The sequence below is a fragment of the Ceratotherium simum genome, chromosome 9 (assembly GCF_057802395.1).
Source record: "Ceratotherium simum simum isolate JZ-2026a chromosome 9, ASM5780239v1, whole genome shotgun sequence".
In the NCBI taxonomy this organism is placed as follows: Eukaryota; Metazoa; Chordata; class Mammalia; order Perissodactyla; family Rhinocerotidae; genus Ceratotherium; species Ceratotherium simum.
Window position 1 is genome coordinate 18,485,955 of NC_141908.1, and position 13,774 is coordinate 18,499,728.

The 13,774-nt window shown below is 46.8% G+C and overlaps 1 protein-coding gene across 1 annotated transcript in view; it reads right to left on the reverse strand.

The window, feature by feature from the left end:
* Positions 1-12,143, reverse strand: part of TMEM163 (transmembrane protein 163) — a 223,485-nt gene extending 211,342 nt beyond the window's left edge. The window contains exons 1-2 of the mRNA XM_087435086.1: positions 11,829-12,143; positions 6,351-6,470 (exon numbers count right to left, since the gene is read on the reverse strand). Coding sequence (XP_087291212.1) covers positions 6,351-6,470; positions 11,829-12,030 — 322 coding nt within the window. The 5' untranslated portion in view covers positions 12,031-12,143. The remainder of the gene's footprint in view (positions 1-6,350; positions 6,471-11,828) is intronic.
* Between the last annotated feature and the right edge of the window lie 1,631 nt (positions 12,144-13,774).

Here is a 13,774-nt window from a genome sequence, read left to right on the forward strand (position 1 = left end):
AAGGACCCACCAGGCCTAATGAGGTGAGTCCAGCTGGGGCTCACTGCCCAGCTCCCCAGAGTCATTGCCACAGCTGTGTGACAAGGACACTCCCATGCTAATGTACCCTGGCCACACTTTTAATTAAATGCTGTGTGCAGAATGCAGGGAGAAGACAGGCAGAACACACTAGCAGCTGCTGAGACCCCTCCTCCACTCCCGGCCAGAAACAGCAGCTCATTGTGAGCCTGTAGACTCAGGAAGATGTGTTCCCCAACAGCAGCCAGCCAGTCCCTGATCCTTCTGTCCAAGAGGAGGCAGGGAAAGGGGAGGGGGGGGGAGAACGGGCTCCTGCATCCCTGCTATTTACAAAGGAGATGTCCTTGTTGTAGCTTTCCCCGTTTCTTTCTTTTTTTTTTTTTGTGAGGAGATCAGCCCTGTGCTAACATCTGCCAATCCTCCTCTTTTTCTGCTGAGGAAGACTGGCCTTGGGCTAACATCCGTGCCCATCTTCCTCCACTTTATATGGGACGCCGCCACAGCATGGCTTGCCAAGCAGTGCGTCGGTGCCCACCCAGGATGCGAACCAGCGAACCCCAGGCCGACGCAGCAGAGCGCGCGCACTTAACCGCTTGCGCCACCAGGCCGGGCGCCACCAGGCCGGGCGCCACCACCCTCCTCACCACCCCCCCACCCCCGTTTCCACTCACTTGAAAAAGCCGCTATTCCTTTGTCTGGGATCTTCACTGCAAACATACATCCTCAACCTGCTGCAGCCACAGTGGGGAGACAGATGTCAAAAATTACTCCAGCCCAACCAATATCTGAGTGCCCACTGTGTTAGAGGCTGAGAATACAGACTGGAGAAGACAGGGGCCCCGACTTTGAGGCGTGTGTATTAGTGCAAAAAGCAATAGTGCAATTCAAGTATTGTGTGTCAAATTTCTGATTGGCAGATGCCACAGGGCTATGGGAACAAAGGGGCACTTAATTCAGCCTGGAGGGCTAGAGGAGGCTTCCTGAAAGAGGTGATGTTTCATCTCCATTGTTAGGGATAAGTAAGATTTAGCTAGAAAACAAAGGGTAGGGGTCAGGAACAAAGGGCATGTGAGAGCAGGTGCATGGGTATGGGGCAAAGAGCAGGACGCAGCATTTGTGGGCTAGAGTGGCAGTGAACCGGGAGATGCGAGGAGATGAGTCCAGCCAGGGAGGGGCCAGGAGGTCTAGATCATGAGGGGCCCTAAGCAAAGGGGCCTGACAAAAACACGATTCTGTATTCTGCATGCCACCAGTGAGCTAGCAGTGAGGGGAGTGAGGGGATGACAGGCACAGAATCTTTGACGACATGGCCATGAGGGTATGAAGGAGAAACCAAGAGTCAGGGACCGTTGTCAAGGTGAGGTTCCCGAACCACATTTCAGCCTATTCCTCCCTCCTGGTTTGCACCTTGCCGAAGCGAAGCAGCATCTGTAGTTATCATTCACCCAGCACACTTACAGGGAGCAAGTTATCCCACCGAACACCCCCAGGATGTGGCTCACAAACTTCCTGCCCACTTCCCCCTCATGGGGTCACTGGTTCAGCAGCAGCAGGCAGACGGTGGTTGGGAGATTGTTCCTGAAGATTCTCCACATCAAATCCACTTCATACAAAACTGTGAAAACAGTAGCTGGTGAAGAGGCCCGTGTTATTTGAAAGACCGGCAAGGATAAGACACCACATCTAACATAAGTAGCAACCGGAAGGTGTTTACAGGCACCACACCTGGACTTCTACATACACAGAAAATGTCTAGAAGAAGAGACAAGACACTGGCAACACATGGAGAGCAGGAACTGGGAGAGAGAGAGTTTAGGAAGGGAGAGAGATGTGCACTAGGTACCTTTGGTCTCACGAATTTTTATAACGTGCATATACTGCTTTTATCAATAAAAATAAATACAAGACCAGCAAACTACACAAAGGATCGTTCTACAAGCAGAATGTAAGCTGCATGTTTAAGTCTTTGGTTCACAGAAGTATTTCAAGGGTAGAGTCTTAGCGACACGGGCACAAGAGGCCGGGGCCTCATGTACCCCATTATCCAATGGAGGTGGGGGCACAAAGGAAAAAACTGATGAGGAAAATACACAATGTGATGGATAAAACTACTCTGGGGGGATGAGTCCATGTGGTTGGTGAGGACTCTTTGAGGAGCTGGCCACATGGAGATCCATGAGAAGACCAGTGTAGCCAATGGATGGATACACGCTCCAGTCCTGAGGAGAAGTTGGGGTGTCTGAGCAAGGGGCCATAGATCAGGTCAGGCTAGACCTTTTAGGCCATTGTAACTGTTTAGATGTTACTCTCAGGGCACCAGAAAGCCACGGGAGGATCTTATGCCTTTTCTACCTCACAATGTGTCAGTTGAGAGAATACCTAAGAAAGTTCCCAGACGTGTGTTGCTGAGTTTCTAGAAAAGTCATGTAATTTCATTTTATCCATCTCCAACTCTTGGCCTCACAATTTAAAAATAAAAAGAATAAGTATACATATTCTACGATTTTTAAGGAACAAGAGTTTACACTAAAATCAAATATATTATTTAAAAACCCCCACATACAAAGAGAAAATCACCCCTTTTGGAATTTTTCTAAATTCTTAAATCTATTAACTCACTAAATTTTTGAGTGAGCTTTTTCTGAGAAGATTTTGGTTTGAAGTACTTTTTTTTTAATGGAGCTGTGTATCTTAGGAAAGGTTTTCCCCTGAGAATGTCAAATATATCTTCATTCTCACAGAACATGTATTGAGTGCCTAAAAATTAACTTGCACTCATTCAAGCCTCAAAAAAGAGTCAGAGTGCATTTTCCTAAATCATTCTAACAAAGACATCGACGATGTCAAAACCCTAAGTTTTGAAACAGAACTTCTGTTCTCTTTCTAGCCTTATTATTAAAACAGACTTTTTTTAAAGGTTTGTTCATAACAGGATTGCCATTTTCCATGCTGTCTACCGATTATAAACAGAACCAATTTTAAAACCAAACTAGGGCTCTCGCTGAAACATTCAAGATGTATTACCATCTGGTTTTATATCAGCATTTTTAACAGGTCCAAAATCTCTAGATTATAAAGTCTTATCAAAAATAGTTCATATTCCCTTTCAAAGCACATATTCCTTTCAAAACACTTTCAAGTCACAAACTTTGAAAGCTCACATAATTTTTCAAACTATACCAGACACGTGAATGTCAACCATAGTTACACACATAATTGATTTAATACAGATAAGTCAATAATACTGACCAAAGCTATAGTTTTATTATTAGGTCTTTTGGTAACTAGTAATTTGAGAAAACACAGCATACCTGATTACCTGGAGGTTTACAGGAGGTGAAGGGAAACAATTTTTATTTGCAATGTATATACTATGTAAAAATATGAATCTTTCCAGTTGACTGAGAAAAGAGGGGTCCCCAAAACTTATACATATCCATCACCCTCATTTCCAAACACAATAGAGACAACAGCATTTCTTCAGAGGATGCTCACCTAAAAATCAGCATCTACGATCAAAGAAAAAATGGCCGGTGAGGAGGTAAAGACAGGAATTCTAACTGACCCAAGACAGCTTCCTTACTGAGAGAACGGCCATAAAGATGATCCGATTGTCTCAAAAAATTTTCAGTTGTTTATAAAATAAATGAGACCTAAGCCTGGTATCTCAACAAACCTTTAGATGAAATTTATCTTTTTCTAAGAAATATTTTCTTTCCACCTAGAAAGAAAAGTTTTTTTAAATCTCTCTCAGTTCTTTCATTTAACAATCTTGAGTACTGACTCCACATGAGGAAGGATGCTCTTCCTGCCCCCAAAGAGTTTACCATCCAGCAGTGGCAAGAAGACATGACAATAAATACAGACTTCTCTTCCCCATGATTATCATCCCTTGCCAAAACACACACACACACGTACACACACACATGGGCACACATGAGCACACACTCCAAAAACTTCTCTGCCATCTCAAAGCATCAGATGTAGTGATTTCATAGCAATTCTCTTAAAAAACACGAATTGGTTCAACCTAACCATTTGATAGGACACAGGTTCACCAAGCCAAACTATTCCATTTCATCCCATCTGTCTGTCAACCATCTCCTTGGAGAATATGACTGGGGCTTCTTCTGACACCTTTTTAAAAACACATTTATTGTTATTTCTGAAACACACAATTTTCCTTTAGATACTAATTTAAACATAACTTCAAAAGCCAGCTTATATTGCTTAATCCCTACTGATTTTCCTTCCATTCAAAACTATGAAAAAAATTGCACAAAAGTCTGTTAACATATAAATGATGCTTTAGAAAGGATGTTAAATATTTCATATTACAAATACATTTAGGAAACTAAAGGGTAAAACCAACAACCCTAACAACACAACCAGAGACCACCCAAGGGTTTAAAATATGCAACACACACAAACACACACACACACACACACACACACGCGCGCGCGCGCTACTTTGTATTAAGTGGGGGAAAATATAGTTCATCTTCTATATTTTTTGTTTTAACTAAACCAAAGCAAGTTCAAAGCAACTTGGGAACAAATTGAACATAGTATAGAAAATAACACAGATCATGATACTATATGCCAATGCCAACATTTTATAGGCAAGAAGTTAGAGGATTTAAATTAAATACTTGCTAGAGTAATGAAGTAAAATCATTTTTAAAAAAAAGAAGACCCTTTTCACAAAGCAATATTCTAATTCTGTATGCATCATGCAACAGTCTTTTCCTATTAAAGGAAAAGGAACAAAATTTTCAAGATAACCCAACTGATCAGGCATAACATGTGAAACCAAAATTTCCTTACAATTTTCCCCTACCATGAGATTAAGCACATCAAATGTAGTATTATTCTCCCAAAGGAAAGGCTTGTTCAATATTGCTTCACATTCATGTCCTCACTCAAACACCCAACACAATAAAGTCGTAACAACTCCATTAGGCAGGAGGACACATCCGAGTAACTATTATTCTGTTTGTAAATCACCCCCCTTCATTCCATTCCTCTTTCTTTACATATGTAAATTATGGTATCTGATCCAGAGCCCACCACCAGCCACCACAACCAAATTATCCTCCAGGGACATCAATTTGGCTTGTTATTCTTTTTTCAGCATAAAAAAAGGAAGAGAGAGGAAGGAATAGCTATTTTCAGGAATCAGAATTCCTCTTGATTAGATTTCTGGCTTACTGGTAAATATTTATACCCTGAAATGCATTACCCTCTGCTTCTAAATGTTGGGCCTTTTTTTAGAGCCAAGATATGGTACAGTGTTTCCAATATAAATTGCTTCAAGTAATATATGCCTAGTTTTGCAGGAAGCATTTGGTCAAATTCTAATATGCCCTCTTGGGAGCCAACACCAACTTCCAGCAGCAGATCTAACTGTGCAGAATAGAATTTTAAACACACACAAAGCCTATCTTCTAGTGGACACAGTCCTTTTTTCTCCCACTCTGAGGGTTGTCACATGAGACACGTTGTATGATACTTATCACTTAGAATATACATCTTGCTGTTAAGGTAATAAATTAGTAACAAAATGCACAAAACACACTCCTCTTTTCCTCAGCATAAAAAAAACACCGTGGTTTCTACCAAAGTTGAGCTGAAGCTGAACGTCATCGCTTAAGCTTGTAAACCATTGATGATTAATAAGAATAAATAGCACATGCACATTTCTATAGGCTGCAAATGTTAGCTGAGAAAACCCATGTCATAGGGCTTCCTAACCCCCACACAGGATTATCCAGAGGCAGAAAGTGTTCGATTGTCTTAGTCTTTCTTGATCATAATAAATGCTTTTGTTTCCGTGGCCACTGAAAACTTGAGAGGATCCTCCTGTTTTTCTTTCATAAAAATACATGCACGTGATTTTATTCCAAACCTTACACAGATATAATTGGGGAAACGGACAGGATGTACTGAATATTGCACTCATCTGCTTGCATTAGGCTCAAAATATGAATCTTAAGGATATACGTTTTGTCACGTGTCAGCCCAAGCTGAAGGCATCCACCAAGAGAATATTGTCACTATTCAGCTGGCAGCCAAAATCTACTTCCAGAAACCCACACACTGATGAGAGCCAAGGCTCTCAGTACTGCTCTCCATTTCTTTTTAACCATCTCTTCTCTCTGCAGAGGAGAGAAGCCATTTTACTAATTTATAAGTACCCTGACTATCCACCCATCTAAGAAAATTTACTCATCAATAATAGTCAACTAAAAGCAAAAGCACATCCCACAGGAGTCAGAGAATAAAACAGGCAACACTAGCACCTATTGATTGGCAAGACCCCGGATACTCACTAAAGGCAGCCACTGCCAGGGCCAGTGTGACAATAATGGAGAACCAGGAGACCCACAACGCCTTCTTTCTGTAGTTCTGGGCTTCGTGAGGTTTTAGTCGAGTGCTGCTTTCTAATAAGCCTGACAAAAACAAGGAGAAAAGGAAGTTAGACATTTCCTTATTAAGAAACCCACAGCCAGAGCTGTACTTGCTTATCCAAGGATTGCAAACTGACAGCCTACGGGCCAAGATATGTTTTAACAATTAGGAGAGTTCACAAGGAAATCAGGCTTTCTGGCGTCTCTTGAAAGATCATAGGCTCTGGCAATATCTGGCACGTGTTCCCGTAGGGTAACAGCAGCTGTCTTCTTTATAAGAATCCTGCAGACCCCACCACTCCCTGACCTGAAGTGTGACCCCAGCCGTCCCCCTGCCCTGCTAACTTGCTTGGCTCAAGTAGGTGCTGCTGCTCCTAACAAGGCCCTTTCGATAGGAAAATAGCGTGAATAGCCCACATTTAGTTAGGCATTTGGACTCTTCAGCTGTGGGCATTGATTTGCACTGATCCACCAGCATGGCCCCAACTGGTGGAGTTTTGCCCAAAGCAATGAGTCATGGTGGAATACAAATGCCCTCATTGTTCCCTCCACGATTAAGAGGAGAAGAAGGACCACTTCTCTTTAATGACAAACCATAACAGCCCCAGACCTAAATTATATGCCATGTTTTCTTCTCTCTCCTTTCTGCTGTATAGTATCTATCCCTTTGTACCAAGCACATGTCAAAAAATTCTCAGAACATTCAAGTGGGGTAAACGTGCTAAAGCTGGAGGCAGCTTCCCAGACAGGCCATGTGTAAGAAAGGTTTGATTTTTGTCTCCTGTGCTTTCAACATGGAGAGCCCTTGACAACAACAGGAATTCATGACGACTCCCAGGCAACGCCCAAGCTTCAACTGCCTTAGGTCGAAGACTAAAACATCTTCAGTATGATCCTGATTTACATGTTTTCTTCTCCTTTGAAAATAGATCATATATGGCATCTCTTTGTTTCAGGGAGAATCAAATTCTCAGTCCTGCATTCTACATAAACAAGAACTTATGACACCATCTCTAGCTAAACAACCCACAATCTGCCTTTCAGAGGTGGAGCAGCCTCATCACAACAGCTCCAAATGATGAAGAAATTGGTAGTCAAAGCTTAGGCATCCATTTGTAAAATATTGTACAGCGTGCGACGTATCACACTTCTGCATCATGTAAGAGGCACCATCCCATTAGACCGACTGGACACCACGCTAAAGCCTCTGGTTGCCGAAAACTGCATCCTTTTCAAAATTATAACAAGGACCCTGTTAAAACTTCTCAGTTCCATTTACTATCCAGACTCAAGCACCCTAACAAATCCTGAACAAAGCAAAAGCAAATATTGCGAAGGTTGCTTAGTGAGCCCAGTTGATAGCCCAGAAATTTTTAAATAATCAAAACATGTGGATTTACATAGGATCAAAAGGAAGATGAGATTGCTAAAGATAGGTCTAAACACCATCTTCATCACTTCACTGTAAAAACCTCCCCAAGCCTTCCTTGATAAATATACTGGGATGGAAACAAGAAACACCTCTGTCTTGTCAAATTCTGCCCTAGGTACAAGTGATTTCAAGTTAAAATTCCTTTGTCTACCTCTTTTTTGTCCCTTTGATTACTTCTTCCCTGGCTGCCAAAAAATACCCCATTCTAATTTTCAACTACAATCATCCTTGTCTCCAGTTAAAGCCACAACCTAAAATGAGCAGGTCCCACACACTCTCAATAATTTATTTCTCTTTTCCCAAATAAAAATCTTCCTTTCACTCTGGCCCATTGATTTTCAGAAGTGAAGCTGTAACATTTAAGTACTGACTCAAGCAGTTAGTTCACTTGCTGAGTATTTTGACAGCAACAATCTCGAGTGGTTTATCCACTGGGGATAAAAAACAAGGTTCCTTTTAGAAATAGATTTAATTCTCTAAGACAAATGCAATAATCTGGGTTTTCTATTCTGCCATATGACATTTTTCCTTTCAAAGCTAGCTGTTTCCAACAATACGACTGGACCACACAGACTGGTCTACACACCTCGCCCCACAGTGGGCCAGCACTCCCATGGAGGAGTTTGGGATGACAGCCCACGTGGTCTGCACTGCCCTGCCAAGGTGGCACTTAGGGCCTCTCACCCGTAGGACTGGTGGCTCTCCCCCAGATCTAATCCTGTGTGTGCCTCGCCCATGAGATATTTTAAATAAAAAATTGGAGTAAATGCAATGGAGGACTGTCCAAGAAGGGAGAAACTTTCCCATTTCTATCCCACCTTTGCTTATTTTCCTATCTGAAAATATAGCTGATACCAAGAATGGAAAACTTGCCACTCCTCAAAGGGAAGTGTAATATGATGACCTACACAGACCCAGCTCATAAATGAATGGTCCGCAGTCAGGTGCCTCTACTTCTGCCCCGGTGTTGGCTGCACGCACACTCACAAACCATGGAGATATGGTGAGAAATCCTAATGTTGTCAGGAAGCCGTGCTTCAAAGGTAGAAGAAAGACAGCACAGCCTAGAGAAGCTAAAGCAGGGCTCAAATTTGCATGCTGGGCTGTGTCCTTCCTACCCACAGTTGGCCTCCACATTCAAATTTCCAATCTCGTTCAAATTTCACACATTTGTAATTTGGGCCTGGACTGATACCATATTATGTGGGGGTAAGGGAGGAATGCAAATATATGTGGGGAGGTTGAAGTCATCAGTCATTTCCATGCTAGTACAAATTAGTTCCAATTGCTTTCTCCTAAGAGTTACTCATGCTTGCATTCTCTGAAGAAAGGGGAATACTCATTAGACGTGAAGGTAGTAGGAAACGCTCAAGCATGTAACACTCTAAGGAGGCTGGCCCCTAAGGCTTGGGGCAGAATGATGGGAAAACGTGTGGAGAGAAGAGGGGGTATTAAAAGGGAGGGGGTGGAAAAGCCTAAGACAAACTTGGCCTGTTTTTTGTATGTTTAGTCCCTTAAGGTTTGCTCCCTGAACTACAAGGGTCACCCAAATGGCATTGCAGTTCCAGACATTATGAGCTAGCTGGTTTCTGGGAACCCGCCCACAACACTTCTAAGGGGAAAATACCTCTCAAGTCCCCAAACTCTAGATTATAAAGCCAGCCTCTGATCACTGATCTTGTCTGTAACAAGCTCCTGCTAGCTCAGAAGGAAGTCAGGACAAGAGAGAAAGCCAAATACAGGTACACATCCAGGGTACCCACCCCCCCACATCTCCTGTAGGTATTTAGGCCTGGAAGCAAGCAAGCCAGGCAGGATGGCGAGATGCACAGCGGGCAACTGCTGAGGTTTCCTCCTCCCCAAAACCTCTCACCATTAGGAAAAAGGTAGCAGCAATGCAACTGTTCCCAAGGGATACAAAAATCGATATTGGAAAGATGCAGCCCCGTGAGAAAAAAAAAAACAAACACAAAAAATTATAATAAATCTCCCCAGGTAACCCTCTGATTTAATAAAAATGACTCATTCATCACTAACTCTTTGCTGTCGGGAATAGGTCAAACAAAAGAATGTCACACTGACTTGCAGCTTTCAATGCCACACAGCACTGGTTCTTTGGGGGACAGGGTTCCTCCTAACAGAGAGGCTGTGTGCGGTATGCAATGCTTTCACACAGTGACAGTTTATGAACAGTGAATGCTTTCACGCTATAATATAATGGAAAATGAAATCCAGTTGACCAGTGAAAAATAACCTTAAGAATGAATTCAGAAGGGCTTTTCATACTTGAGCAGGAGCTACAAAATGATGCTAAATATTAACTCACCCTAGCACTTTTTTCCCTCCTATCATCTTGTGGGGTGGGGAGAAATAGGCCAGCTTTTACAGATGACCTGCAATGCTACAAAAATAAGCTCGGCTCAGAGTTCTGTTTCTTCAATATGAAATATTTAAATTCTACAATATCAGTTGCAGGGGGAAAGGTAATTAACATGACCTTTAATAAAACTGATAGGTTTTGCTGGGCGCTTGTGACGTCAGCAATCAGTAGCTCTAAAATGATATCTAGTTATGTGAGAATAGGAGGAGAAACTGCAACATAGGTGCAGAAGTCGTTGCAACTGGAATGGCTCCAGATCTCGCCGAGCATCCCTGCCGATTCTCTGAGAACTGCCTGCTCTTGAGAACTGCCGTTTCCATGTCATTCTAATTCACACGCTACAGTTTAAAATTTCTGAGAGGAAAGAGATCGTGCATCCGAACACTAAACCGGAATAAAAATGTACAGGAGATACTAAGAATAGGACAGAAACCTGCTCAGACTAAAATATAAAAATCCAACACAGCCAACAAAATAAGGCTTCCAAGAAATGGGGGTGGAGGTGGCGATGAGCCGGCACCTCCTGAAGGGCTGGCTGCAAGAATCCCGCTTCGGCCACTAGCCGGTTTTAGCAGAACCATTGAGTCTTTTTGAGTGGGCCGATTTGGATTCAGCAAGAAGCAGAAAAGGTATAGACGTGGCCAAGAATAAGGCTCCCTCCCAGTCGAAAGGAAACGAGAGAGGGAGGGAGAGAGGGATGTAGGAGGAGGAGAGAGACAGGAATGAACTGGGGAGTCTCTGCCGTTTCATGCGGGCAACTCAAAGGGACGTTGGCTGACGGTCGGAAGATAGGGTTTGGCCTCCCAGGAAAGGGACCTCCCAGGAAAGGGACGTTTGCGGGGTTCCAGGTCAGTCTCTTGAGAGGGAGTCTGAAGGGGCTGGGGACGCGCGCTCCGGGAACCACCAGGTTTCAGTGGCATCCATCCAGATGAGGTTAGTGGCCCAAACCTGAGCGTCCCAGTCCTCTGCCCCCATCATCAGACAGCGGGGCAGTGACCCACGGTAAACTGGTCCCGTGTGAGAGTCGGGGGCCTCCTGACTCCCCTTCGCCGGGGCGGGCAGACTGGCGGCCGCCGACTAACTCCTCGAAGCTAAATCTGCAGTGGGAAGTTCTCCCGGGGAGCCAGCGGGGGTCGGAGGGGGCTCAGGAAGGAGGATGCACCGAGCTCGGGTCCCTCCGAGCTGAGCAGGGCCCGCAGTCCCCCGGGAGTGCTCGGCTCCAAAAGCAAAAAAACGCCTCCCGCAAACTTTTCCACTGGGCGCCGGAGGAGCTGAGGCTGGCGGAGAGGTGGGCGCGGGCCCACGCGGGGTCGGCCAGGAGGCAGCCGGGTTCTCGGGTTCCCGGGTTCCGGGGAAGGAGCGGCTGTCAAGGCAGCACCGGCCGCGGGAGGTGGGGCCGCCGCCCTCCGCGCCTTGGCGGGGAAGTCCCGGCTCCGCGCCCCCGCGCGCTCTGAGGCGCCGAGTCCCGCGCCCGGCCCAACCCGCGAGTGGGGAGAGGCGGGCCCGGGGCAGCGGCTCCTCATCGCGCCCGCCGGTCCAGGGGCAGGGGCCGGGCCGGGAGAAGGGGCTCGGGGCGGCGCGCGCTCACCTCGATCCTCCAGCCCGTCGCTGAACTGACCGCTCTCGCTGATCCGCAGCTGCCGCTCCCCCTCGGGCTGCGGCGGCTCGCGCGCTGGGGAGCTCAGCGGGCCCGGGCCGGGAGCGGCGGCCAAGGGCGCGTGGCCCCGGGGCGGCGGCGGGACGGCGGGGCCAGGGGGGCTGCGGCGCTCGCTGCCCGCGGCCGGCTGCATGGCGCGGGGCGGCGGATCCCGGCGGCGAGACGAGCGCGGCGGTGACTCGAGTCAGAAGTGCGAGGCGCCGCGGCTCCGAGCGAGCGGAGGGACGGACCGACCACGCGGAGAAAGAGGGGGAGGGCGGGCGCCGCGGAGTGGAGGTGCGCCGGCTGCAGGGGGCGGGGGGTGTCGAGGAGGCGCGCGGCTCGAGCGGCCGGTGGCGGAGGCTGGGGCCGTGTTGTCGCCGCCGCGCTCCGCCCCTGGGGGCAGGTGCGTGCGGCAGGGACCCGCCCCGAGGCCCCAGCGCCGGAGCCCGAGCACCGAGGCCGGTGGGGAGGGAGCGATCCGGCCGGGGCCGATGCCCAGAGGCTCGGGATAGGGGGACTACTGGGGGCGCGGGGACCAGCAGGCGTCTCGGGCAGGGCCTGGTGAGGGAGTAACGGAAGACCTGGGCTGGTGCCCAGAGGGGATCCCCTCGGACCCGATTCCTCTGCCGTCCGAGAAGCCAGCGGCCGCGCTCGGGCAGGAGAGCGGGCAGCGCCGGAATTTGGCATTTTTCTCCTCTGGAGCAGCACAAGCTTCAGAGGCTGTGCAGGGTCTCCGCCTGGGCTGCCATCCTCGCCACCCATGCCGGGAAAACGATGTTCACCTGTCCCCAAGCCCGTCCGTCTCCGACCTTCTTCTAGGAGCTTTGATTGCCCTCTCAATTTTTCCCTCCTCACCAACTTAAGGGGACTGGGTATCCTTGAGACCACAGGGCGCTCTGGAACATGTTTGAACCCCAAGGCTGCCCCATTGCCACTATCCCTGGGCCTTTGTCCCATCAGCTCGCTATTTCCTCTCTGAGTATCCAAATCTTGCCGTTCTTCAGGACTGGAATCGAACCCTCCCTCCTACGAGAAGCCTCCCCTGGCTGTCCCGGCGCGGCCGCCTGTCCCCACCTCTGGCCGCGCAGAACTGGTACCCTTGCGCGGTCCGGCAAGTCTCCGCGGCGAGGCCGCGACCTCGTCCACGCCGGGGCCGCGCCGGCTCCCTTGTAGTTCTGAGAGGCCCAGAGGGGGACCAGTCATTTATCATATTCAGCTTGAATTTAATGATATCAACATCCAAACTCTAGAATCTAGATTTCATCTTTAGATGGTTATCAGTCTTTACATTTAATGAGTCCTCTAAAATGCCAATTCCTCATTTGAAGGCTGCCTACCTTGTGTGTGGGGGGGGGTACCCTGTTTTTTGAAGAGTAACCAGTTTCCTTTCTCATTCTTGCTTTGCCTGCGATAAAAATCGGAGTGAGATTTAAATGCCTTTGTGGTGCAGTGGAAACATCACTAGAAATGGAAAGAGGGTATCATTTCATTTTGTTGTTGGGTTGGAATGAGAATATCTGAGTTGACCTTGGCCAACTCACTTTACCTTTTTGACCACTAATTTAACTAGGAAATGAAAGAGTTGAACTAGGTCATTTCAAAGGCCTCTTCTTGCTAGGGAAGGAGGGAGGGAGAAAAGAGGGAAAAAATGAAAGAAAGAAAAATGCTATTATCATTTGGATAAAAAACAATGAAAACTTCTACCCATCAATCTCGGTTCTGTCCTGTGAAGTAGACAAGCGTTCATATATTTGCAGACACCCCGGCTCCATCTCATTGCTCTCTTCTGCCTAGACTTTTTCCCTCCAGGTTACCTCATTTAATCCCTCTGTCAATGGCTCGCAAACATTAGAATCACCTAGGGAGTTTAAGAACAAAAATGTTCAGGACTCACC